The 26,924-nt window shown below is 37.4% G+C and overlaps 1 protein-coding gene and 1 non-coding gene across 12 annotated transcripts in view; both read right to left on the bottom strand.

Moving 5' to 3' along the window:
* The window catches only part of LOC102544487 (cyclic AMP-dependent transcription factor ATF-7), an 82,664-nt gene that overhangs the window by 16,163 nt on the left and 39,577 nt on the right, over nt 1-26,924 (bottom strand). For 8 of the 11 annotated variants that reach the window (XR_012078325.1, XR_004192116.2, XM_015238161.3 and 5 more), the window contains exons 3-6: nt 9,310-9,406; nt 5,469-5,587; nt 2,202-2,342; nt 345-502 (exon numbers count right to left, since the gene is read on the bottom strand). Coding sequence is in view for 9 of the 11 variants with exons in the window: in XM_015238161.3 (XP_015093647.1) it covers nt 345-502; nt 2,202-2,342; nt 5,469-5,587; nt 9,310-9,406 (515 nt within the window). In the remaining 2 variants the exon portion in view is untranslated. The remainder of the gene's footprint in view (nt 1-344; nt 503-2,201; nt 2,343-5,468; nt 5,588-9,309; nt 9,407-26,924) is intronic. The other 3 variants (XM_031682911.2, XM_031682909.2, XM_031682910.2) reach the window with 1 other exon arrangement.
* TRNAV-AAC (transfer RNA valine (anticodon AAC)) lies at nt 16,914-16,986 on the bottom strand. Its single transcript has one exon. It is a non-coding gene; the product is annotated as a tRNA-Val (tRNA).

The following is a 26,924-nucleotide window of genomic DNA, read 5'->3' as shown; positions in this document are numbered from 1 at the left end:
AGTGTTTTTTTTTCTTTATCATGAAAGGATGTTGAATTTTCTCAAATTCTTTTATTGCCTCAGTTGAGATGATTTTGTTTTTTTCCTTTATTCTATTAATGTGACATATTACATTGATTAATTTTTGTCTGTTGACCCATTCTCAAATTCCAGGAATAAATCCCATGGTGTATAACTCTTTTAATGTACTGCTCCGATTTGCTAGTATGTTGTTCAGGATTTTTATGTCAATATTCATAAAGGATATTTGTAATTAAAAAAAAAGTCTCTGTATTTTATCAAATAATTTCACAAAGAAGAAAGAGATTCAGGCTTTTCTGTTTCTCCTCACTCTCTTTACTTACCCCAGCTGCCTGTTGGATGGTGGAGCCTGTGTGATGACGGACGTTGGGGAGGGAAGGGTTGGGTGAAGTGGATCATAGCCCAAGTGGAGAGGCAGGGAGCCAGGGCGTACGATGGTAGGCGTAGGGGTAGAGATCACAACAGGCTTTGGGGCAACTTCCTGGAGAGAAAACACCAGCAGATCACAAAACGCTTCAAGGGGCTGCTAACAGGGAAACACATAGCTGGTAAAATCTAGCATAAATTTCCCGGAGAGAGCACTAGTGCTACTCGTGTAAATTATGACCTGATTTAATTATGATCATGGACCCATACCTCACTCACCCATTCAGCAGGAATGCCGAGTAAGACCTTTTGGCTAACTCCCTTTCAGGGATGATGGCTATATGAAGGAGATGACAGTTGGAAGACAACCTGAAATCTTTGTAGAAGCATGACAGTATCACATAAATTCTAAAGACTGTTACAATTTTTCACAATCTAGATTCTCTCATTCTAAACTTATGCTCAAGTGTCTGCTGATCTCTAATGGGAAAAGGCAGGTATAAGACTGGTGATAAGGCAACCCAATATCTCCTATAGACCCCTTAAAAAAAGGGCTATGGAAGTCTGAATAATGATCATGCTGTGATAAAACAAACTGCTTCCTACTGTTAGCCTGTTAGGACCTTACATTGCCTATGGCCACACTGGCCCTAAAAACATCTCTAGACAGCCTCTAGGGCCTGGCTGTTGATGAAACAGGGTGGGGGGGATAGTTGTAATGTTATGGAGGGAGTAGTTCTGAGATGTTATCAAACCAGTTCTCGAGGGAGGTAAGATGAGGTATGGATGCTCTATACACAATGGATATTAAAATTACCCACTGGTAGAACAGTAGCGACTAGAAGGAGGCATGACAGGCTTCTGAGGTTCTGATAACATCTAGGTGCTGGTTACACAGGCTGTAAACTTTATGAAAATTCAGTAAGCTGTATACTTACAATTTACGTACTTTCCTATATGTGTGCTATATTTTAATAAATTTATAAAAATAATACTTCACAAAGAGTTTCCTTTAAAAAAACAATAATTAGAATCCTGGTAGACATTCCCTCTGAGTCACTAGAAAATTTTCCTTTGGGAAGACTTTTCTCCTGAATTGTTTAATGTCCAATTTATGAATTATGTGATTTTGCTTTTCCACTTTAACTAAAGTACAACATATATACAGCAAAGTACATTGATCTAAAGGATAAAATAAAACTAAATGACTCTACATATGTAAACTCAAAACAGAGCCTGTTTCCAGCACCCCGTGTCCCTTCCTAATCTATACCTTCCCTCACAAGAGGTAAACACTGTTCTCAGTTCTATCATCATCAAATAGTTTTGCTGCCTCTTGAACTTGATATAAATGGCTTCATATAGTATGTGCTTTTGTGTCTGAATTTTTTTGTTGTTGTTCAACATAACATTTGTGAGCTTCATCCACACTGCTGTGTAATCATTAGCCCATTCTTTTTTTAATGCTATGTGGTATATTATTCCACTTTAGAAATATACTACAATTTATTCATTCTCTTGTTGATTCATTCATTCACTTGGATTGCTTCCAGTTTTTTCACTATAATGAATACAATTGCTATGGACATCCTCATACACCTCTTTTGGTGGACATATTCATTTCTCTTTTACACAGACTTCGAAGTGGAGTTGGTGGGTCACAGAAGAGGTGTAATTTATATAAACCTTCTAAACAATTAATATTTGTTTAAATATAATCAATCCTCCTGTATCATACAACACTTATACAACTAACGCATCATAACTTCATCTAGCAATTAATATTTGGGATGACTCTTGGTTGAGAGTTCTACCTTTTCCTTGAGTGGTGGGGAGCAGGGGCTAGAGGCAGGGCTGTCAGGTGGTGATGAGTCCACCTCCACTGGCTCTTCTTCTTTGATTTTGATGTCTGGTGTAGAAGGCAGAGACATGTCTAGGGGCCCAGAAGCAGCCTGCTGAAAGAGAGAAATGTACATAGTTCAACCCCATGATTCCCTTCAGGTTAAATCCATATCTTTCCAGTTAAAAGATGAGGGAATGTACTTCTAAGAAGTTCAGCCCTTGGTCAAAGCACTGAACTGAAAGGCAAAGAAATGTGGAGCCTAGGTTTTAGTACAACTCTGGCCAAATCGTTTAACTTCTCAGGGCTCTGTTTCCCAAGTATAAAATGAAGTCATAACCTGCTTCACCAAGGGTGAATATTTATAATGACTTCAAAAGGGGAAAAAAAACTTAAAGTGCTTATAAAGACCCTGAAAAGGGTGAGGGGGGAAATATGTCATTTGCAAATACTATGTAAATACTATTATTATATTATTTTTCAGGAAATACAGTGATTACTGAATCCAGTGTCTTCATATTCCCAACCAGCTCTGTTGGCTACTAGAGAGCTGTGAACACTTTTTCTGTTAAGCAGAATGACTAGATTACCCAAGTATCAAAAGCAAACAAAAGCCGATTGGTTACTAAGGTACTGTCAGCAAGAGAGGAAATGTCTTTTCTGGGGAACTCCCCGTGCTTGATGATGATCTCATCCCAAAATCTGGTGTTGGGGCTAGAACTTAGGAAGATAGGCTTTTGGCGTAACAAAGAAAGGAAAGGCTGATCGTTTGATCAGTTCAAGATGTTAAAACTTGGTCCTAAGGGCAGGACGGGAGAAAACCAGAAACGAAGGAGTACTTTCTGGCAGTGGTGCAATCATCTCACAGAACTATGGTGCTGTAAACGGCTTTGAAGGGAACAATAAACCATCTGAGACGATGGCCCTGGTAACTGCGCCACAACAGGAGGGCTGGCATCGCAGTTCAGTTTCATGACAAAGCGGATCCTTTGTTCTATTCTTCTCATATCCTAGGCTTCTTGGTGAAAGAGAAGCTTGTTTCTAATTCGTCCCTTGCTACCTTAATCACTAGAAATTTGGTAGTTGAGCAAATTGAGGATAATTTGGTGTCTACTACATTAGAGAAGGTGGTAACGGTTCTTTCTCTCCCATCTGATGACTATGAGCAACAACAAGGATGGTTTCATTTATGCCCTCGTGTTTTTTACAATGTTAAGATGTCAGGCCCAACTGACCTAATTCTTGAATCCCTGAAGCCAGAGGGTTGGTGGGAAGGAGAGGCCTCTAAGTAAACACAACCACAGGTTTAAAATCTCCTAGGGGCATCTCCTAGAAAAGCTGTGGTTCAGGAAAGTTTTGAGCTCATTAAACATTCCTGGAGACAATTTTCTACTGAGCCTGTGCTTCTCATCAAGGGGGGTGAAGACCACCCCTGTACAGGAAGGGAGAAACACCGAGAGATGCCCACTGAGTAATGGCCTGACCAACTATGAATGGCCTCCTTCCTGTGTCAACCGAGCTAAAATGGCAGTGGAAAAAACTTGAAGCCTTTAAAAGGAGGCTAATTTTCTTGAATTTGCCTATTATGAGTTTGGTTTAAAATTCTTTCACATCCTGGTAGAAACAATTTGACTTATTTTTTATTTGGGGGGAGAGAGAAATGATGGGGGATGAGGTAAGCAAGCTGTAAAATAAAATTATACCACACAGGCTGAAGCAATGGATTGATGAAGGGCTTGGGTCTCTGAAGAAAAGAATGAGGAGACTGTGGCTAGTTTCGCCACTTGAAAGGAGAACTACAGATACATGCCACTGAGTTTTTCCCCACTTTCTTTTAGTTTGCAGGAGATAGCATGAAATGAAGCTCACAGAAAGCTATGAAACGTGCAAAATGTCCAGTGATCAGAACACTTTATTCTTATAATTTAAGCTGGCTGGGAAAATCCTGAGCAAACTCTCTTGATTTACCTGCTATCTCCCTCTTAGAAGGAAAGGGCTCCCTTGGAAATTTTTTCTATGTCTTCGCTTTTCTATATTCTGATGGGATACCATGCCTCACTGCACCATTTAATTGTGGGAGGTATATGTGTTAATAAACTATAGACGTTTTGAGATAGAGATATTGGAATTTTTCTGAATTATTATGGAACATAGATCTGACTTTATTTATTTTTCTGTGTGTGTTTTAAAAAATTTTTTTTGGACTCAAATTTGAATAGTGACTAATAAACCAGAATTCTAGTTCTAAAGTAGAATAAACCTTGATCTTTCTAATTTCCTTTCCTTTTTCACTAAAACCTCTTATTCCATGCAAACTATTTTTCTTTGACTCTGCTTCTTAAACAATTTCCTCTGATCTTCCAAACTAAAGGGATTTGGAATATAAAGGCTAAAATCAGAAGCACAGCACCTCAGAATCTGAAGTGATTCCAACATTTTAATCCTCTCTACAATATCTATACTAAGTGGCACAGACATAACTGAACACACTTCGTGATCACTTCCACCTGCTGGTCCTACTTCTGTGTCTGAGGCACACAGAATAAGTATAACCCCTCTTTTACATGAAAGCTCTTAAAGTAGTTGAAGATTCCAATTTTGTTCACATAAAATCTTCTCTTTTCCAAGGAACATTTCCTCAGTTTCTTTAAATGCTCCTGAAATAATCTAATTTCTAGTTCTTTCTCTATCCTGGTTGTTGACCTTTGAAAGGCTTTAAAGAACATCCTTCTTTAAGCTCAACATCTTGACTATTTCTAGAGGGCTACCTGAAGGTAAGAGCCAAATACACTGAAACAAAGAGTCTAAATTCAGTAAGTGTTTATTGATTGGCCACTTGAATAAAACAGTACAGGTGAGAAGTCAGATTAGCTCAGAAAAGAGTGGGATTTGGCAGAAAAAAAAAAGATGCTACCTAACAAAATCTGAGTTACTTATAATCTTTTTTAAAACATCTTCAACATATTCAGAAAATAATTTTAAAAAATAGATTACTGGATAGTACTCCATTGGAAGGGCAAGAAGACTGAATTTTGATGAAGATCCAACACTTGTGCGGATCCATCATCTGGACCCCCTAAAGACCTGGATGGCTGACTAGGACTAGTGAATATTATCTGGTTCTATAGAACAAAGCCCATAATTTTGTGCTTTAACCAATTAAGCAAATTATCCCAGGGCACAACGACAGTTGCCTAGATCTGAACACCACCAGTTTTTCAGCAAAAGCCCCGCCTCTTGCCTTTTTTTCATCCTCATCTGCAGCTTTCTTGAATTCATGTTCAAAGGAGCTAGCTAGTTCATTGAAGAGCCCCACCTCTTCACAGTTCTTCAGGAATCTAGTCGGAGTAGGAGTCTGATCTGTAGACATGAAAAGAAAAGGAATCTCTATTTTAGTTTTGACCTGAAATTAAAACTTGAGAGTATAAAGAGAACAGATTTTTATTTTTCTATTTAGAGAGAATCCCTGTTTTAGGGCAAATTTGCTTTTATGGAGTCTAGTCAGTAAAGACTGGTGCTAGGCCACCAGAGGGTGTCTGTGCTGTGTTGCCTCAAGGCCAGCAGAGGGAAGACGGAACAATGTTTTGCTGTGACTATAGATGTAACCACCTTTCTCCCAGAGGCTGGTTTCAGCTTCTGCATCCCCAAACAAAACAAAACAGCCTATCCAGGTGGAGTTCGTGAAACCTCCAGACTGGAACATCAAGTACAGTTAAGTGACATTTTCTCTTTGCACTTACTCCCTGCTAGGTCTGACGTAAGCAGTTTGAAGCAGATGCATGTTAAAAATCTGATGAGGAGAAACTGAGGATCAGATGGTTCAATCTGTATGCTAAAGCTAGCAAGTAAGAAATGATGCCTTGTCTTTCAGTGGTCACTGAGGTAAGGGTCTGTTACCTTCTGAAAGCATTCCAAGCAAATCTAGGGGCTAGGGAACAAGACAGCAAGATCCTGAGCTAGAAAAGGAAACTGCAAACAATAGCGCTCACTTCACAGAGACCTGGGCCCAGGGCGAATTCCGGAAACGAGGATATTTGGATTTATATTTGCCAGCCAAAATACCCTCTTGGGGACTACACAGATCTTTCTTCAGCACAGTGCCTCTGCCCTTGGGAAGAGGAAGGTTCTTGGTAACCCATGGGAACTTTTCAACTGACATAAATTTTAGATTTCATCTTCTTTCTCCTCAACCTGCTTTTCTAGTTTTTCTCTCTTAGATCAGTTAACTCTTGTCCCCTGGTCCTAACCCTATTATGACAGTTTTCCTTGGCATGCTTATCATCTCATACTCCAAACCACTAAATTGAATGATAGGAATTGAACAATGTTTAAATGATATTTTAAGGAGACCTAAGATTAAAATCACTCCTTCTAGCATGATCAGTTGGGAATAGTCCAGTGGGATTTTCCATGGAAACAACATAATTTTTTTTTTCATTTAAACAAAACCTCTTCTGAATCAGAGTGTTTGGAAAAATTACCACTACCTCCCAAAATAGTTTTAAAAGGTTCTCTGGCAGCTTTGGTTGGCCAATGATAAAGCCACTTTCCCTCCATCCCCGGGTGAGTGAAGGTAATATTCTCTTATGCTTAGAGAGTACTTCAGTAAGGGCACATAAAAAAATCACAACTCAAGTTGAACAAGACAGGGCAGCTAAGGGCATCGCTGTGCAGAAGAGGGCCTTTTGGATCTCTGATCTGAGGCTCATACAAACTTCTCCCATTCCTGAACAAACAGCCAAACAGCCAAAAAATGTATAAGAAAACCCTTAGACTGCTCTGATGATTCCAAAGAAATCAACAAGTGTTTACTAAATACTTTCTGTATTTTGGTGCTACATGCATACATTTGTGTGTACATTTGGAGGTGGTAAGAGATAGGAGTATAGGAGTTTTGCCCAAATATAAGACATGGTTCTTGCCCTAGAGAATTAAGAAAATGTTTTTTTAGGTGAGGAAATAAAATTAACATATACAGAGAGTATCAAAGTGTATAAAAAATAGGTACCATGTGCAGTAGAGAATAAAATTGTTGCAGAAACTAAAGACAAAATAATGACAGAATAAAAAAATAATGACAGAGTACATAGGAAGGGTTTCAAGAAGTAGGACTTGAGCTAGAGCCTTAAAGAACAGCTTCTGACAGTAGAGAAAAGATTTAGAATATAAGGGAGTAAGCCAGGTGAAGGCACAGAGAGAGACAGGTTATGGGCACCAATATATAGATGAGGAGAAAAAGGTGTGTTTAGGTCAAGATAATCATGTTAGGTATATAAGCTGCATCTCAAGTTGGGTTGATACCATGGGGCTAGGGTATAGAAAGCCTGAAAACCGAAGTATAAATAGCCTTAAAGTAAGAGAAAATAGGATAATGACAGATTTTGAGCAGAGGAGAAAACTTAAAGGAAGTCTGGCTTTTCAAAAGAATGCAAGATGGATTAGAACAGGAGACTAGTCAAGGAGGCCAGCTGGGGACTATGGAAGAGCATAAGACAGTGGATGGCAGGAAGCGCAGAAAGAAAGAAAAGCCAGAATTTGAAGAAAGAATAAAACAACTCAAGATTTTGGGAATACTGATATCACTGAATAACAAAGGAGAGAAACTGGCTTAGGGGACAAGGAGGTAAGTTTAGTCATTGACATGAAGACAAGACAGCCCAAGTGTGCAGTGGGACAAGCACTCCAAAAGAGAATGCAAAGAGTAACAGGGAAACATTTTCTTTCCTTGGGAGTGTCCGTATCAATTTCTCTCACTATTCCTGGAGACATGGCATAGGCCCTTCCACTCATTTGGAATAACCTCTCTAACTTGATAACCTTGCCCCAAATTCACCTTTCATAAACTTCTCTGATCAATTTCACTTAATATTAATTCTCTTAGCATTAATACTGTTTGTATTATTCACCTGTACTTGACTGCAAATACTAATTTTTTTTCATGTACATATGCCTTGGCAATAACTTTAAGTATGTGTTGCCTACATATATGTTTACACCCTAGCTATCCTTTCCGAAGACCTCCCTCAGGGTTTCTTAAGGGTCATCAATCACAAAGTCCCCCACTCAAGTCTTTTTCTGGGAATTACAATCCACAAACTCCCAGCAAAGTGCCTGGTGCACACGGTAGATGTTCAACAAATACCTGCTTAATTAATAAGGAACAGGAAATCTGTAGGGCAAGCCCCCTTCTTCATGTACAGAAATGTGGGAGGAGATTCTCTCTTTCCTTCTCTGTGTCTGAAGCAGAATTTTGGCTAGTAGTACTCCGAGAAATTGTGCCTATGTGAGTCATTAACTGACGTAATATAATAACCACCAACTAAATCCCCTATTGGTTGAATATCGAGATAAGCTTGTTTAACTCAGGCTAAATCAGAACCCCTCATGGTATCAAAATAAAAAGCCCACTTTGGTTTGTATGTCTGTCCAGCTGAAAATGGCGTAACAGGACTACCGTGTGGTTTGAGAGCAGTTTGTGAGAATGCTCCTTTGAGAAAGGCGTAGGTGAGCAAAACAATACCTAAACAATTATCTAAAACAACCGTTGAGAGGTTCCAGGTCACCCAAACTGGCTAAGAAAAGTCCCATTGACTAAATGTCTTGTTTGCCCTCACTGGTGTCTGGGTTCATAAAGGGAAGTTGAATTTACGAACTGACAATCTGCCAGCTCGCCGGAAAACTGACACCCGGTGGAAGAGAAGCAGCCAGGCTAGGTCGGCTTTCTAGCTTTCTTTTGTTCACCCCTTCCCTGTGGGTAGGGAGAAATGCCAAAGGCATCTTTTGTCTGTAAATCTTCCAAAGTCTTAATAAAAAGGCAAGGAGGGAACAGACTGAAAAAAGCTAAGACAAAACCTCAACACACCTACCCTCAAAAACCACAAAACCCAGTCTTGCATTAAAAACTGAGAGTGGAGGGCACAATAGAAACTTGGGAGCATTTAGTGTTCCTTTTTCCTGATTAAATGCAGATCACATAAGGGCTCTTAATGGGAGAAGGGGAGTATAGCTCCCAGTACATCTGGTCCCTGGTATTAATCTTAACTGGTGATATCAAGGCACGTGGCTTCTGGGGCAGCAAATACCTGCAATGATGACTGAGTCAGTTCGGGCTGGGCCAAATTTCAATGTCATCTCATGCTTGTGTTTATGAACTGCCAGGTGGTCCTCGTTTGTAAATCTCTGAAACGAAACAGAAACGGAGATGTGAAAAAATAAGTGATTCAGTGCCCATTTAAAACGTCCAACCAAACAACCTGCAATAAGGTTGGTCCCTGGAAATAGGGGCTGGAGAAGGAATGGAAAGGAGAGAAAAATGGAAGTGATGGAGAAGGAGAGGATATGGATTAAAAATGAGAAAATAAGGAAGGAGAAAAAGAAGCACTAGAAAGCTGGGAGGAGAGAGAAAGGGGAAGAGCGCAGCACCAACTGCTCTGTAATATCAGGTCCAAACGAGAGAAATGGACAGATTGCTGGTGAAGTGGGATCCAGGCAGGAGGCTCCAAATGAAAGAAGAAAAAACAAACAAACAAACAAAAAAACCACGAAGGCAAACTCAGAGCAAACAAGGGGAAAATAATTTTTAATAATAATAATAATAATAAAGAAAGAAGAAGGGAAAGGCTGGGCACTAGCTGGTCATCATGAAAATAGGAAATTCAGAATGAAGCTCTCCATGGCGGGGTTGAACTGGACTATTTATGAGGGGGCTAACAGGGAGATAAATTATGCAGGATTAGGAGAACCATTTAACTTCCTGGACCCCACAGTGCTGCAGCAGGCGCCTGCCCAGCTATTTGGCTCAGGGTTTTAATGAGCCAGGATGGGGCTGTAGAGGACATAGGCCCAATGGCCAGCAGTAATGGCACACACCAGCCCCATCGGCCAAATGCTATCTCCCTTCATCGGGCAGCCCGCCTGGGCTCCATCGGCCATAAAGGGGCCAGTGCAATGTTGCTGGCTATATAATGGTAGAATACAAATGCAAGCAAAAAAATTTTCTGTTAGGGTAGGGAGAAGCCTGTAGGCAGGATAAGGGAAAGGAAAAGGAAGATGGTATAGATTTTATTTATTTAGGGGCTTGGGTGAAAGGACAATGAAAATGTGAGGCTAGGTCTGCCTCAGTTTATGACTAAAAGATAGAGTTACCGGACAATAATTTATGCTCCCACCCTTTCTTCAGAAGAGGGAAGTGAAGGGAACAGATGAATAGCAGTAATTCAAAAAAATGATACCCTCAAAATTCCCTTTGAGGCTGGCTAAGCACTTTCCTTCATTAAAACATGCCTGCAAAACAGTAACAGCTTGCATGCTGCAGTTTCCACAGCTCCTTCACCAGCCAGGCTCTGAAACATGGTTCCGTTTGTCTTTTTGTTTCTAAAATAATGACTGGTTAGTCCTCTCTTTTCACTCTCCTCTTTAGATACAACACTTACCTTTAGAGCCTTCTTTCCACAGCTCTTCTTGACTGCAAACCAGACAGGAGTTGGCCCCACCCTAGCACCTATCCAGTTAAGAAAGCAACACTGAACTGTTTAAGTTTCTTTATTTTACTTAAAAGTTGCTTTCCCTAAATTTTCTCTGAGCCCTATCATAACTAAAGCCAGTTTAAGACCTAAAGTCCTTCCAAGCGAGGTCCATAGGCCTGAAGGGGTAAAGGGAATTTTCAATTAAAAGAATGAAGAACCAAGAAGTAAAACAGTCAAAAGAAGACTGCCTTAGTGGTTTCCAATGGGTCTAGGACAAAATCGAATTTTAAAGTGTGGCGATATTTAGCCAAGAACTTTAGTTTTCTCTATTGTTGGTTAACTGTAGGCATCAACTTTTTAGTCACAGATTCTTCCCTAAGGAAAGAAGGATGGGGATGGGAGTGGGGAAGGGAGGGGATAGTCTGTTAACCAGGGGTAGGATATTTGTAGGTTAAACAAGTCACTGTGGAGGGTCTAGGACTGCTGAGTATTCAGTAAAAGGAAATGAGCAGAACCTAGTCTACAGTGAAGGAAAAACACCATTTTACATGGATAGGAGGAATAGTGAATTAGACAGGGGCATAAATTTTCAAAATCTATTGGTAATGTTATAACAATCTTTTAAATAAAAATACATTTATAGGTACTTCAAGGAAATATCCTGTAGGTAGCTTGAAAAATCTAGCACTATGTTCTAGTATATACAAGAATGACTTTCAAGCAAAAAGTCCTTTTCTACTATCAAAAACCTTAGTTTGCTCAAAAATATTCAGAGAACGATTTTAAACCTTGAGGTTTTACACTGGTTAGGACTGTTTAATATTTTAAAAGGCAACTCCCCTTCTTGTTACAACTGTTCTGCACAGTCCTGACTTGCCTTTTTTGTCCTCCAGGTCTTGTTCCTCTCTGCTGCACACCCCCAAACTCCCTTCCACAACACCCCATTCCACTTTGGGTTATTTATTTTTTTCCAAATCAAAAGCTGGGGTCTGAAGAGAACTGAAGGTGGCTGAAGGGATCTCCCACCCATCAGCATCTCAGAGGTTTTGGTAACCATGATCACGGATAAAAAAAAAAAAATTTACACTTTTATTTTCACTAAACTCTAACTAAAATTTATTCCTAATTCATAATAGAAATTGTACCTAGTTTCTTATCATATTAGTTATTATAGATACCTCAAAAATAGTCTTTCTAACTCATCACTTTAAATTATGATAGTTACCAGAACTTCCACTAAAACTTATTTAAAGTAAGGATGAAGGTATAGCTCAGTGGTAGAGTGTGTACCTAGCATGCACAAGGTCCTGCGTTCAATCCCCAGTACTTCCATTAAAACAACAACAAAAACCCTAATTACCTCCCCCCAAAAAGAGGACAACAATAAAACCCAGAACACTAAAAACTAAAACTTATGTAAAGCATTAACTTTAAAAAAGCACATATATCACATTATCAAATATTTTAAGACTTTTTGATAACTATTTCAAAATAATTGCTTACTGTGTAATCCTGTATCTTCCATTTTACTGACTTAAAAATAGTATTCTGAGAAGGGGTTCGTAGGCTTCACCCAACTGCCATTGGGGGTCAATGACACCATAAAAGTCAAGAATCCTTCCTGACTACATCAGGTAGTATGCATACTTCAGAGGAGGAGGAGCCAGAAGGGCAGAATTTTAAGAAGCAGAGCACTGGCCTGGTCTTGGTTCCAGTCACCTCTCCCTGCTACCTCTAACACAATTCTTGCACAGCTAGAGTAGGAGGGAGAGAACAAAAGGATACTAAAGCTTTTTATCAAAGTGAATGTCAATCTCGCTATTATTTTCATTGTTCCCTATTCCCTCTTATTTATTAAGAGTTAACTCAAGAATTCTCTAGATCAATCTTGAACTGAATACTTAGGAAACCATCTCTCTAAAAGCAATTTCTCAATTAAAAAACATCTAAAATTAAGTGATAAAAATTTGACCTTATTAAAAATATAGATTATTCTATTGAATTAAATCAAATGAGTGGAGGGGCTCCCAAAAGGATTTTCTTTTTGAATTATTGCCCATTTAAAATCTGGCTCTCCCATTTGTTAATTCCCTTAACGGATCTTCTTTGATCTTACCTATGACTAAGATTTTGGCAAAGAGCCACTCACCTTAGGGAACACTGACTCTGGTTGTAGGGTAAATAATGATAATTTTCAATAAATGTGTAGATATTAACCATCTCCAAGACACTTGAGGGCTGATATCATTCAAAATGGGGGCTGAAGAATTTGAGTCATATTGGATCAGGAAGGCAATTTATAAGTCTCGGGAAAAGATCTGAATAGTAACACAAGTTTAGAGCTTTATTTGCTCAAGTAAACAAATCAGGACAGTTTCTCGGCATAAATGGGAGAGGGAAAGTATTATGTGCTAATTTGCACCCTATCTAGAGACCAAGATGATTTAGATTTGCACTATCCAATATGGTAGCCACTAGCCGCACATAGCTACTGAGCACTTGAAATGTGGCTAGTTCAAATTGAGATGTAATGTGAATCAAAACACACAATGAATTTCAAACAGTACAAAAAAAGAAAAAGAGAATGTAACATATCTCATTAATTTTGATTACATGTTGAAATAATAATATTTTGGACATATTGGGTTAAATAAAATATATTACTAAATTTTACTTGTTTAGTTTTACTTTTTAATGTGGCTACTAGAAAATTTAAAATTACATATGTAGCTTGCATTTTGTGGTTTGTATTCTATTTCTTTTGGACAGCTCTGATCTAGATAACATGCTAGAAGATCTAATGGGAATTTTCATCATGTGCCAAACTTGATTCTTTCCCCCAAGCACATTTTCTCTAAATGCAGCTTACACTATACAGCAGTGGTTCTCAGTTAGGGGTAACTCTTGCCCGCCATGGTACATTTGACAGTGTTTGGAGAAATTTTTGATTGTCACAACTGGGAGGACGCTACAGAACTCTAGGGGGTAGAGGCCTGGAATGTTGATACATATCCTATAATGCACAGGACAATGTCCCAAAACAAAAAATTATCTGACCCAAATGTCATTTGTGTCTCTGTTGAGAAACCCTGCTACAAGGTAACTGGGAAAGAGAGAAAGAAAGAAACAAACAAAAAAGCCTGTTTTTTAGTTTCCCTTGCCAAACTACCAACACATGTTTTTGGATCTGAAACTTGGAAGGCAAAAAACACAGGCAGAAAACTCCCAACCTCATTTCATAAAATGGCTGATGTACTACAAATCTGCAAATACTTAGGATAGGGAAATTAGGAAGATGGAGACAGAAGGCACTGTAATTCGGAGAAGAACAGACTAAATGGAATTCACGTGCGCTGCCTTGTTAGTAACAAGAGATAACACAGAAGGAGCAAACCAAAACAATTTTGGTTACTTTTGATTTCACTCCCCAATGGAGGAAAAAGAAATAATGAGAAAAGAAATTTTCTTAGTTGAAGAAATGTTAAGAAGCATAAAAAGGAATGTCAGTCTTATGAGGAAGTCAATCTGAAAACTGGTATTAGTATTAGAATGGGCAGGGAAAGTACAGTTTTGGTAAAACACTTTCCATTTCTAAGAAGTTTCATTTTTCACTTATCCTTCTGTGATGAGAAACTGGAATCCCACCTCTTAGCAAACTGACTAAATAAACAGAGCAAAGTAAAAAGTTAGGAATGGCTTGAAGAACAAGCATGGTGGGAACTGGAAATCAGGAATCTATTTCACTAAATGAAGTCTTCAAATTTTTAAATTATTTTGGAGGGAAGGGAGGTAATTAGGTTTATTTATTTATTTTAATGGAGGTACTGGGAATTGAATCCAGGACCTCGTGCATGCTAAGTATGCACTCTACCACTGAGCTACACCCTACCCCTCCCCCAGTTTTTAAATTTTTAAAATTGATGTATAACGTATACAAACATCACACATCTTATGTGTATAGCTTAATGAATTTTTACATGCTGGTGTAATCACAACCCAGATCAAGATATGAAACATTTCAGGCACCCCTGAAGACTCCGTCATACCCCTCTTTTCTTAAGCTTTTAAAATGAAATAATTATATAAAACACTTAATACCTAGCAGACAGCATGAATTCAGCTCGGCCATCTTTCCCTTTTTAAAATCTCAAAGCAGACAGGTATTGTAGTAAAAATTAGTTTTTCTTTGTAGAATAATTCGAAACAAGTTAATGTTTAGAGAGAATTCTTTTTCTAATCCTGTTAAGACTAGTCTTCCAGAAGCTTTTTGAAAAAGCAGCGCTAAACAGAACTGAAGAGAAGACTCAGGGCAAATGCGAGCTCAGGCCAAACTAAAGCTAAATTTTTGTCTGTTGACTCTGAGCCAGGGACAAGCATATGGGCATCAGAAATATAATAGTTTCAAGTTAAAGCCTTGGTAAAGTTTTGTGACCAATGAAATTTCTGTGCAATATGCATTAAACTCCTAGCCAAAGTCATTCCTGAAATGTTGTTTTTGGCCATCATAGCTCCAGTTTCCATGTGGATTTGCCTCACATTTTAAAGTGCTTTTATATCCTGATCTATGATTAATTCACATCCCTTTCCTTGATTTAGAAGAGTAGACTGGGGGAAGGAGACAAATCAGAACACTTCAGTTATTAGGAAATGAGCCCTGAATGCCTAAAGTATCAGGGAATTGAGTTTGTATTTGTGACAGTCTGAAAAGTCATTTATGCTAAAACCTAACTACCCTCTTCTCCAAAGTTTGTGGGTTTGGCAGTGCTTCATGGACAGGCTAGCTTTCTTTTATTATAGTATCTACACTTGGGCATATTCTGAAGAAAGAAAATAGTTTGAAAAAGGGAAATTGAGAAACTGTGGGGAGCAAGCTCTAGAATATAGTGGTATCAGTGCTGAGCAGGGTGGAAAGAAGCTGAGGTTTTTTTTTTTTTTTTGATTGCTATTTAATTACTTCAATTGATCACATATTCTGAAAGAAGAAACTGGAAGATATGTAACAGTCTTAAGGCTTCTCACCCTCAATGCAGTGCTTCTATTCCCAATGCAAGATATCATTTATGTTTGGGAACATGGGGAAAGGCAGAAGGGAAGGGACTAAATACACACACCTCAAAGCGAACATAACTTTCATTTGTACCTTGGTCAATCCTAGGCTCCTGCTTTCTACTTCAAGATGCTGCTGTTTACCAAATGAGTCACACATCCTGCTTTGAATGCCTCATGGCTCTTGAATGAATCATTTCAAAGTACAGGATTGTTCAACAAATAAATACAACCACAGAAGCAGCAGCTCATAGGCTGCATGTGTGAGCAAGGTAATTTATAGAGGAAAAATAAGGACAGGAAACTTCTTCCCAAAATACTCTAAAAGAAAATGCTGTCAGCGGAATGAAGGAGCACAAACTAAAGGGAGGTGGGAAAACCCACCAAATTGTACCTACGGTAAATTCTGCTCTCTGTGGATTGAGAAATTATCTGCTTGGGGAAGGCTGTCAGTGTGTCTTAAAGAGATGATTCTGGCAGCTGACTAAATCAGTCCATTGTAAAAAGAAGAAATTTTGAGAGAAGAGACATTATTTGATAGTTGGTCTAGCAGAGGACCCATCTGATAGAATATAAGCCCCTCAAAAACAAGAATCCTCATTTGTTTGTTCATGGAAGTATCCCAAGCACTTAGAACAGTACCTGCACACAGTAGCTGCTTAATAAACATTTGCTGAATAAATGTCAACTAGCATACCTCATTAAAGTGCTACAACACATCCCCAACTCACAAAACTCTTACCAATGTGTACAATGGTAGGAGTATTTTCATCATAAATATTCAAAAGGAGTGTTGATATTTTATTATTTTTTAAAATGGAGGTACTGCGGATTGAACCGAGGACCTTGTGCACGCTAGGTACGTGCTCTACCACTGAGCTATACGCCGCCCCCAAGGAGTGCTGATATTTTAAATACCAGCTCTTTCCTATGGAACTAAAGGGTGGACTCAATGAGGACCAAGAATTCTCTAATGGGAGAAGCTTAGAATTTCAAAAATTAAGACAAAAAGAAAAGGTCAAAAAGGCAGCAAAGGGGATTTAAATTACTGGGAAGAATTTCTTGACTCTGAGGGTGAGGGAGTTGAAACCATTCCCAAAGGAGATTGTATTTTTTAAATTTTTATTAAAAATTTTTTGGGGGGAGGTAGTTAGGTTTATTTATTATTTTTTTAATGGAGGTACTGGGGATTGAACCCAGGACCTCGTGCATGTTAAGCACCCGCTCTACCACTGAGCTATAACCTCCCCTTCCCAAAGGAGATTTTAAAGCAATGTAAAATGCATTAGTTTTCTGGTCCTCTTATATTTTTATAACTTTATTTTCTCCTATTCTTCCACTAACACTTTCCATCCAGGTCAGTCTCTACTGATCTGCAAAGTCCACTTGTTTTCAATATTATGCCTCTACAGAATCCCCTATTCTCAGGCATGCCTTCCTCTCTCCCTTCAGTTTATCCAAATACTACCACTTTCCAAGGCCCAGCTGAAATTCAATTGCCTTTTGAAAGTTTCTCTAATGACTCTAGCCCTCAGCAGTCCATCATCCTGAACCTGTACGGCACTTTGAACAATCTGCACCATGCAATCTAGAATTCTAGTCTACATGGTCTCATAGTTTTATCCTTTAAAGTAGACTGTAAACCATCAGAAGGTTAAAAATATATCCTACACTTATTCTTCACCCTTCCCACCTATCCCGTATCTCGGGGCTTAACCCAATGGAGAGTACACAGTAGCTGCTCAATAAATTCCTTTGTCTGTGATTAGGTCAAGTTTTATATAGTGGTATGAGAATAACTATTGAAAAGCTTTATCACTTTTGGATTCTAAGACCTTTAACAGTGCACACTTTCTGAATGATCTGATACCTTTCCATCTCTATTTCCAAAGTATATTTTTCATTAAGAAATAAGTGAGAATCAGTGTATCCTCCCCACTATTTTGTTAGACATCAGATTCCCTATATTACAGAAAGGCACTTAGGACACTTTCAATATGCTAAAGTTATACTGCTGTTGGACACTGGTGCCGTGTCTTGTGGGTCAATCTACTTTCTTCGGGTATCTGATTCCATCACTGAACTTAATTTTATTACCAACTAAAATGCTCTGTGTAAAAAATGTCAATTCATCAATAACAACCTTTTCCTTCTTCACTCCTCAAACCATTAGTGGTAATTTTAACCACATCCTTTTGAGCATTTTCTTTTAGGATACCAATACTTGAATTTTATTGAGCAGAATATCAGCATCCTACAGGAGTCAAGCAGTATCAAGAACTGGACTCCTTCACAGACATAGAAAACAAACTTACGGTTACCAGAGGGGAAGTGAGTGGGAAGGGATAAATTGGGAGTTCGAGATTTGTAGATACTGACTGATACATATAAAACAGATAAACAAGTTTATACTGTATAGCACAGGGAATTATATTTAATATCTTGTAGTAGCTTACAGTGAAAAAGAATATGAAAATGAATACATGTATATTCATGTATGACTGAAGTATTGTGCTGTACACCAGAAATTGACACAACACTGTAAACTGACTATAGTTCAATTAAAAAAAAAGAACTGGATTCCTTCTTTTACAAAGTTTACCCTGGAGTATCTGACAACAGGAAAAGGTATATTACAATCAAATCAACAAACCAGTTAGAGGTTGAAGAGTGGGAAAAGAATATTAAAACTCAGAGTCAACACTGAATTGCTGAACCTTCATTCATAGGATCTGGGATTAACATCAACACATTATTCCACAAAACACAGCCCAACAATTCAACTATTTCTCTAAGTAGCAGAAGTTTTAAACACTCATCCACACCTGATCATTCATTTTTATTTTCGTTCCTGTTCCCCTCTCCTGATTATGACAAGTGTGAAAAATCATGAGCCCCATGGGTGGTGTCTTGTGCCAACTAACTTGCAGGTACCTAAGAACTCACAGCAAAAAAGAAAATGAGCTCCAAAGTTCATACAGGCCGACTCCAACCAGGGACTGGGCAGTATAGGAAAGATGGTGACAAATATAATTTCTCATCAGTTTAACTGGGAAAAGATTAGGTTATTTTACTTTTTGAATCTTGCGTATTATGCGTTTGAGAAATATAATCTTACTTCAGGTTTCAATATACTTAGAAAGTCCCGGTCATCTCAACTTCTATGGTATTCCCTAGTAACACAGTAAAGCAGTAAGTATAAATCTTTCCCTTCTCCTTTCTCATGCTCTTTTTTATTTTTATTGTGGTAAAATATAAATAACATAAAATTTACTATCAAAACCATTTTAAGAGTACTGTTCAGTGGTACCAAATACACTTGTATTGTGCAACCATCACCACCACCCCTCCCCCATAACTTTTTTTTATCTTGTAGAACTAAAACTCTATACTCATTAAACAGTAACTCACCATTCTTCCTTCCCCCCACCCCCTGGCAACCACCGTTATAGTTTCTGTCTTTATGATTCTGACTACTCTAAGTATCTCATATAAGTGAAATCATACAGTATTTGTCTTTTTGTGACTTATTTCACTTAGCACATCTTCAAGGTTCCTCCATGTTGTAGCATACTGCAGAATTTCCTTCCTTTTTAAGGCTGCATGATAGCCCATTGTATGTTTATACCACATTTTGTCCATTTATCAGTAGATGGACATTTGGGTTGCTTCTGCAATTTAGCTATTATGAATAATGTTGCTATGAATAGGGGTGGACAAATATCTCTGCTCTCAATTCTTTTGGGTATATACCCAAAAGTGGAATTGTTGGATCATATAATAATTCTGTTTTTAATTTTTTGTGGAACTGTCATACTGTTTTCCTCATTGGCTGCACCATTTCACATTTACACCAACAACGCACAAGGATTCCAATATCTCCATACCCTCCCCAATACTCATTATTTTCTGGTTTTTTGTTTTGATAGTAGCCATTCGAGTGTGAAGTAGTATCTCATTGTAGTTTTGATTTGCTTTTCCCTAATGATTAATGATACTGAACATCTCTTCATGTGCTGGTTAGCTATGTGTATATCTTCTTTGGAGAAATGTCTGTTCAGTTTTTTTGCCCTCTTTTAAATCACATTTTTTGTTGTTGAGTTTCAGAAGTTCTCTATACATTCTGGATATTAAGCCCTTATCTGATACATGATTTGCAAATTTTTTCTCCCATTCCGTAGGTTGCCTTTTTACTCTGTGGATACTGTCTTTCAATGTACAAAAATTAAAAAATTTTTGTAAAATGCAATCAGTCTGTTTTTTCATTACTTGCGCCTTTGGTGTCATATCCAAGAAATCACTGCCAAATTCAATGTTGTGAAGCTTTTTGTCCTATTTTTCTTCTAAGAATCTTATTGTTAGGTCTACCATTTAAGTCCTCGATCCATTTTGAGTTAATTTTTATATGTAGTGAAGGGTCCAACTTCATTCTTTTGCAAGTGAAGGTCCAATTTTCCCAGCATCATTTGTTGAAAAGACTGTCCCTTCTATAAATGTTTGGTAGAGTTCACCAGTGAAGCCCAGGAATTTTCTTTGTTAGCAGACTTTTAAAAAATTACTGATTCAATCTCCTTATTAGTTACAGATGTATTCTGATTTTCTGTTTCTTCATGATTTAGTCTTGATAGGTTTTGTGTTTTTAGGAATTTGTCCATTTCATATAAGCTATCTGATCTGCTGGCAAAAAACTGTTCATAATATTCTCTTATCATCCTTTGTATTTCTGTTGATTGATAGTAATGTCCCCACTTTCATTTCTGATTAGTAATTTTTATCTTCTCTATTTTTTTCTTAGTTCACCTAGTTTAAAGTTTGTGAATTTTGTTTATCTTTTAAAAACAAATTTTGGTTTCACTGATTATCTCTATTGTTTTTCTATTCTCTATTTTATCTTTGCTCTAACCTATTTTATTTCCTTCCTTCTGCTAGCTTTGGTTTAGTTTGTTCTTGTTCTAGTCTCTTAAGTTGTAAAGTTAGGTTGTTGATTTGAGATCTTTTTTATTTTTTTATGTAAGCATTATAGTTATACATTTCCCCTTTAGTTCTTCTTTCACTGTGTTCCGTAAGTTTTGATATGTTGTGTTTTTGTTTTCATTCATTTTTAAGCTTTTTCCCCCTAATTTCTCTTGTGATTTCTTCTTTGATCCATTGGTTGTTTAAAAGTGTACTGTTAAATTTCCACAATTTTGTGTATTTTCCAGTTTTATATCTGTTGTTGATTTCTAACCATTCCATTGTGGTCAGAGAATATACTCCATATATCATATCCACCTTTTAAATTCTATTAAGACTTCATTTGTGGCCTAACATATGGTCTATCCTGGAAAATGTTCCTTGTGCACTGTTGCTGTGGTTAGAGTGTTCTATATACATCTGTTAGATCTAATTGGTTTATTGTGTTAAGTCTTCTATTTCCTTACTTATCTTCTGTCTGGTTGTTCAATCCATTACTGGGAATGGGGTTATTAAAAGTCTACTTTAATATCTATTTCTCCCTTTAATTCTATCAGCTTTTACTTTACATATTTTGATGGTTTGTCATTAGGTGTGTAAATGTTCATAGTTGTTATACCTTCTTACTGCATTGAAACTTTAATGAATATATAAATAATGTCCTTTGTCTTTTGTAACATATTTTGATCTAAAATCTATTTATTCTGATATGAGTATAGCCACCACTGCGCTCTTTGGGTTACTATTTGCATGACATATCTTTTTTCATCCATTTACTTTCAACCTGTTTGTGTCTTTGGGTCTCAAGTGAGTCTCCTGTAGACAGCATATAGTTGGATCATATGGGGTTTTCTTTGTTTTATTGAAGTATAGTTGATTTACAATATTGTGCTAGTTTCAGGCATACAGCAAAGAGATAGTTATATATATATAGTTCTCAGATTATTTTTCATTACAGATTATTACAGGATATTAAATATTATTCCCTGTGTTACAGAGTAAAGCCTTGTTGCTTATCTATTTTATATACAGTAGTGCATATCTAGTAATCCCATATTCCTAGTTTATCCCCCCTCTCCCCTGTGGTAACCATAAATTTGTTTTTGGTGTCTGTGCATCTATGTCTGTTTTGTAAATAGGTTCATTTGCATTGTTTTTTAGAGTTCACATATAAGTGATACCATATAATATTTGTCTTTCTCTAACTTCATTTGGTATGATACTCACTAGGTCCATCCATGTTGCTGCAAACAGCAATATTTCGTTTATTCTTTTTTAGATCTTGTGTTTTTATCCATTCTGCCAATCTCTGTCTTTTGAGTTGAAAGTTTAATCCACTTATATTCGAAGTAATTATTGATAAGGAGGAACTTACTTCTGTCATTGTGCTTTGTCTTCTATATGCCTTATAGGTTTTTTTGTCCCTCATCTCCTGCATTACTGTCTTTTTTTGTGTTTAGTTTTTTATAGTAGTAAGTCTAAATTTCTTTCTCATTTCCTATTTTCTTTGTGGTTTCCATGGGGATTACATTTAATATACTCAAGTTTTAATACTCTAATTCAAATGTATACCAGCTTAACTTCAATAACATACAAAAACTCTGTTCCTTTATAGTTCTCTGCTCACCTCTTTTAGTTGTTGATGTCATAAAATTACAACTTTATACATTGTGGGCCCCAAAACAAATTAATAATTCTTTTAAATGCACCAATCTCTTAAATTACATGGAAAACAAGACTTGAAATTACAAGCCAATGTTACAATAATACTAGCTTTTACATTAGAAATTTTTTTTCCATAAATGTACTACTGTCTTCAATCATGTAGAAAACAAAAAGTGCAATTACAAACCATTCTTACACTATTAATAATATCTTTGTAACTGCCCACGTATTTACCTTTCTTGAGATTCTAATTTCTCCCAATGGCTTCAAGTTACTGTCACTTCACTTTGCAGGACTCCCTTGAGCATTTCTTGCAGGGCAGGTCTAGTGGTCACAAACTCCCTCAGCTTTTATCTCTCTGGGGATGTCTTAATTTCTCCCTCGCTTTTGAAGGGCAATTTTGCTGGATATAGGATTCTTGGTTGACAGTTTTTAGTTTGAGCACTGCATGTGTATTTGGTCTACTGTCTTCAAGCCCATGAAGTTTCTTATCAGACGTCTGTTTACAATCTTATAGAGGATTCCTTGTACGTGATGATTCACTTCTCTCTTGCTGCTTTCAAGATTCTCTCTTTGTCTCTGGCCTTTGAAAGTTTGTTTATAATGTGTTTTGGTGCGGATCTCTGAATTCATCTTCCTTGGAGTTTGTTGAGCTTTTTGAATGTTTACAGTTATGTCTTTCATCAATTTGGAGAATGTTCAGCCATTATTTCCTCAGTTTTTCTCTCTGCCTCTTCTTTCTTTTTCTCTATTCCCTCCCTCCCTCTTTCTCCGTCCCTTCCTCTACTTCTTGGACTCCCACAATGAGTATGTTGGTCTGCTTGATGGTATCCCACAGGTCCCTTAGGCTTTGCTTGCTTTTTGTCAGTATTTATTTTCTGTTCTTTACACTTGATAATTTCCAATCTCCTATATTCAAGTTCACTGATTCTTTCTTCTGCCTGCTCAAATACACCTTTGAATCCCTCTAGTGAATTTTTCATTTCAGTTACTTAACTTTTCAGCTCCAGAATATCTTTTTTTGTTTCTTCTTAGATTTTCTATCTCTTTATTGATAATTCAATTCTGTTCATACATGGTTTTAATGACTTTCTCCACATCTTTGTTTAGTTCTTTGAGCTTTAACACAGGTGTTTTAAAGTCTTTGTCTATCATATCTGCCATCATGTCTTTCTCAGGGATGGTTTATGTTGATTTTTTTCCCCTTTGAATGGGTCATACTTTGTTGTTTCTTTTTATACCCTGTCATTTTTTTTTCTTGAACACCAGGCATTTAAATCTAACAAAACAGTAACTCTGGAAATCAGATTTCTCTCCCCTCCCCACAATTTCTGATTTTTGTTATCATTTTTGTTATGTTTGTTGTAGGGTATCTCTGTGCTAAGGATCAGCCTGAGGTGTATGTCTTCTCATGTCTTTCCTGATCCTTTCCCTAGGTATGCACACTTTCTAATTTTCCCCACATATGCAGTTAGTTGTTTTTGAATGTCTCAGACTTTAATGTCTGCCTCCCAAAAGGGGAAAAAAGTAAAAAATGAAGGGGAGAAAATGGACACAGGCTCTTTAAATTCCCTAGAAGTCACTTTAGCCAGAGAGGGAGGGTCTTGTAACAATGTGAGGAGGTGCAACAAAATGGCTACCAGTCTACACTTCTGTGATCAGAAGCAACAATCAGCACCCTGAGAACAGATCCCTGATACTTAGAGGAAAGGGTCTTTTTTGCCCATCCTAATTCCCCCATATGCTAAGCTACTGTTAGGTACTTGCAGCTGAAATCATTCCTAACCAATACATGATGATCTTCAGGACACAAAGTTTTCCTCATTTTCTATTTAAGGAATTTAGAAATGGAATATGTGAAAAAATATCCCATTCTACATCTCTAAGAGTATTTATCAATTGTACCTAATGCAGAATTCCATTGTCATTTTCACATAGTATACCAAATAAATTACTCTATCTCATCATCACCTATTGCCCCAGGGCTCCTTAAAAACAATGGCTATATACTGTCTGGGCTTTTGGGAAGGACAAAACAGTAAGAGAGAGGCACCTTAAGATGCTGCTCTTGAAACTAAAGAAATTAAAGATCACTCTTCTCTACGGTATAGAGTTTTAGGCTTAACCACATCTTTTCTTATTCCTGGCTGGCCCTCTCCCTCCATACCTTATGGCACTCTTGGAAACTACGCTAAAGAATTAACAATAGATCCATTATCTTTCTTTAGGCGGCAGCTACTTACTTGGATGGATTAAATGCTCAATGAACTTTAAAGGACCAGTGCCCAGGAGTAGAGAAATCCCAGGGGCAATTCAGCAGGACTTGATCCTGTGTCAGTAACATAGCTAACTGCTTTCTCCATAGCTCTTGCCTAATGGTAGAACTTTTAGTATTCTACTTTCCAGATGTAGCCACTTAGTTGGGGTACCATTAAAGTTCCCAAAGGGATAACTTTAGTTCTTAACAAAGCAAGGAAAGCTTTTGGGTCAAAATGATTATCACACAGTCCTATTAAGTTCTTGTTGACATTACAAACACATTTTTCAATCTCATCTCTCTTCCCAAATTCTTATTAAGATATTATGAGTCTTTGAAAAACATATCAAAGACTTCTATCTTCTAATTTCCAATAGAGTAAGTGTTGTCATTCCCAGATCTCACATATGGGTGGGAAGGACATAGATGCAGTGTGAACAGTGTGGACCATAACTGTGTTTTTCTCTTGGACTGCTGAAAATTTCACTATGGAAAAAGAATACTTTATAAACACTTCTTGATCATACAGGAGATTCTGAATGCTTACAACAAGTACTGAGTAAAGCATGTATGAGTCACAGTACAGACCCTACAATAACTAAAACTCTGTCTTGTAAGGGTATATACAATTCAGTACTGTAACCATTAAGCCAAAAGAAAAATTAAACCTGGGGAAGAGAGAGAGGCTGAGAAGGAAAGATGGAGGGGAGAGGACAAGGAAAGCAAGATCTCAGTCTCCAAAACTGAGTGCTTAGACTGTTGGAGCAAACTTACAAGATTACACTCACTCACTCTCAGATAATTCCGAAATGCAGCAATGCATTTTTTGTTTTAAACAAGTTATCAAATGTTAAGTGCCCAGAGCTTTCGCAAACACAGAAGAGGTTACAGGCTGGTAAAGAAACAGGCAAAGACAAAGACTCAAATGGTTTCGCAGTCTCTAGAATAAACCAGAAACTTGTAAGGTATACTGATTCTGTCTTGCAACCTTAATTTAATGCAAAAAAAAAAATTCTTACCCTGATTTGCTGACATATTCAGTTGATTCATTATCTTTGTGTATAACCTGGAACGTTTTGAAATAAAACCAAGCAAATAGTAAACTCATTAAATTTTGGATGTTTGCTTTTTAGCCATTAGAGATATATTTTAGAATGTTGGCCACTGAACAGAAGTCTATAATAAAAGAACACAGGCAGGTAAGGGGAAAGAATGGACCCTATGCTGCCTAACAGTAACACTTACCCACATACTCCTTGACTTTCACAGTGATCCAATACAGCGAGAACATCCAATACTTGGGAAACTGCCCCTGCTAACCTCTTCAGCCTCATCTCCTGTTGCTCTCTATCCCAATTTGTGCTCCATCAACATCAAACTACCTGCAGTTTCTCTGAACATGCTATGCTGTTTCATTCTTTTGTATCTGCTGTTGTGTTACATGTTCTTCTCCACTTTCTCTGTCTGGCAAACTTTTATTTATCTTTCAAAACTAGTTAAAGCATCATTTCCTTCCTGAAGCCTTCTCTGACGTCTAACAGACCTCTTGATAACTTGCAAATACTAATATTATTTATTACACATATCATGTTACAAGTAACTGCATTTTTATGTGTCTGATTCCTCGATGAGAGAGTGAATACACTGATGTCTTACACATCTTTCTGTCACAGTATCTAGCATGGTGCCTAGCACATTGCAGATATTAAAATTTTTTAATTAAATCAAACCCACAAAAGCTAATGAGGGTCTGACTGAATTGTGAAACTTATTCATGGACTACTTTCTGAAAACCTGTCCCCAGACTTATTTAAGGTTGGAGGTACCTGGCAAAATACACAAAGAGAAATGCCTTGATATAATCTTAACAATGGCTCCTTTGTGTGCACTAAGTCTCTCACAAGAGACATTTGTGAAAACCCATAGTCAATTTTTTTAGCACCTTTATTGTGGTATGGTTCCTATACAGTAAACTACACATATTTCAGATATACAATTTGATGAATTTTGATAAATGTATACACCCATGAAATCACCACCACAATCAAGATAGCTAACACTCCCATCACTTCCCAAGAGGTGCAATTTTCATTTATCCCTTTCCACCCCCTTTAGTCTCTGGTAACCATAAGTTTGTTCTCTATGTCTGTGAGTCTGTTTCTGTTTTGTATGTAAGTTCATCATTTGTGTCCTTTTTTTTAGATTCCACATATAAGCAATATCATATGGCATTTTTTTCTTTCTTTCTGGCTTACTTCACTTAGAATGACAATCTCCAATTCCATCCATGTTACCTATAGTCAATTTTTGA

Source organism: Vicugna pacos, chromosome 12 (genome assembly GCF_048564905.1).
Source record: "Vicugna pacos chromosome 12, VicPac4, whole genome shotgun sequence".
NCBI lineage: Eukaryota > Metazoa > Chordata > Mammalia > Artiodactyla > Camelidae > Vicugna > Vicugna pacos.
Note: the sequence above shows the minus strand (reverse complement) of the source record. Positions and strands in the feature narration are given on the sequence as shown.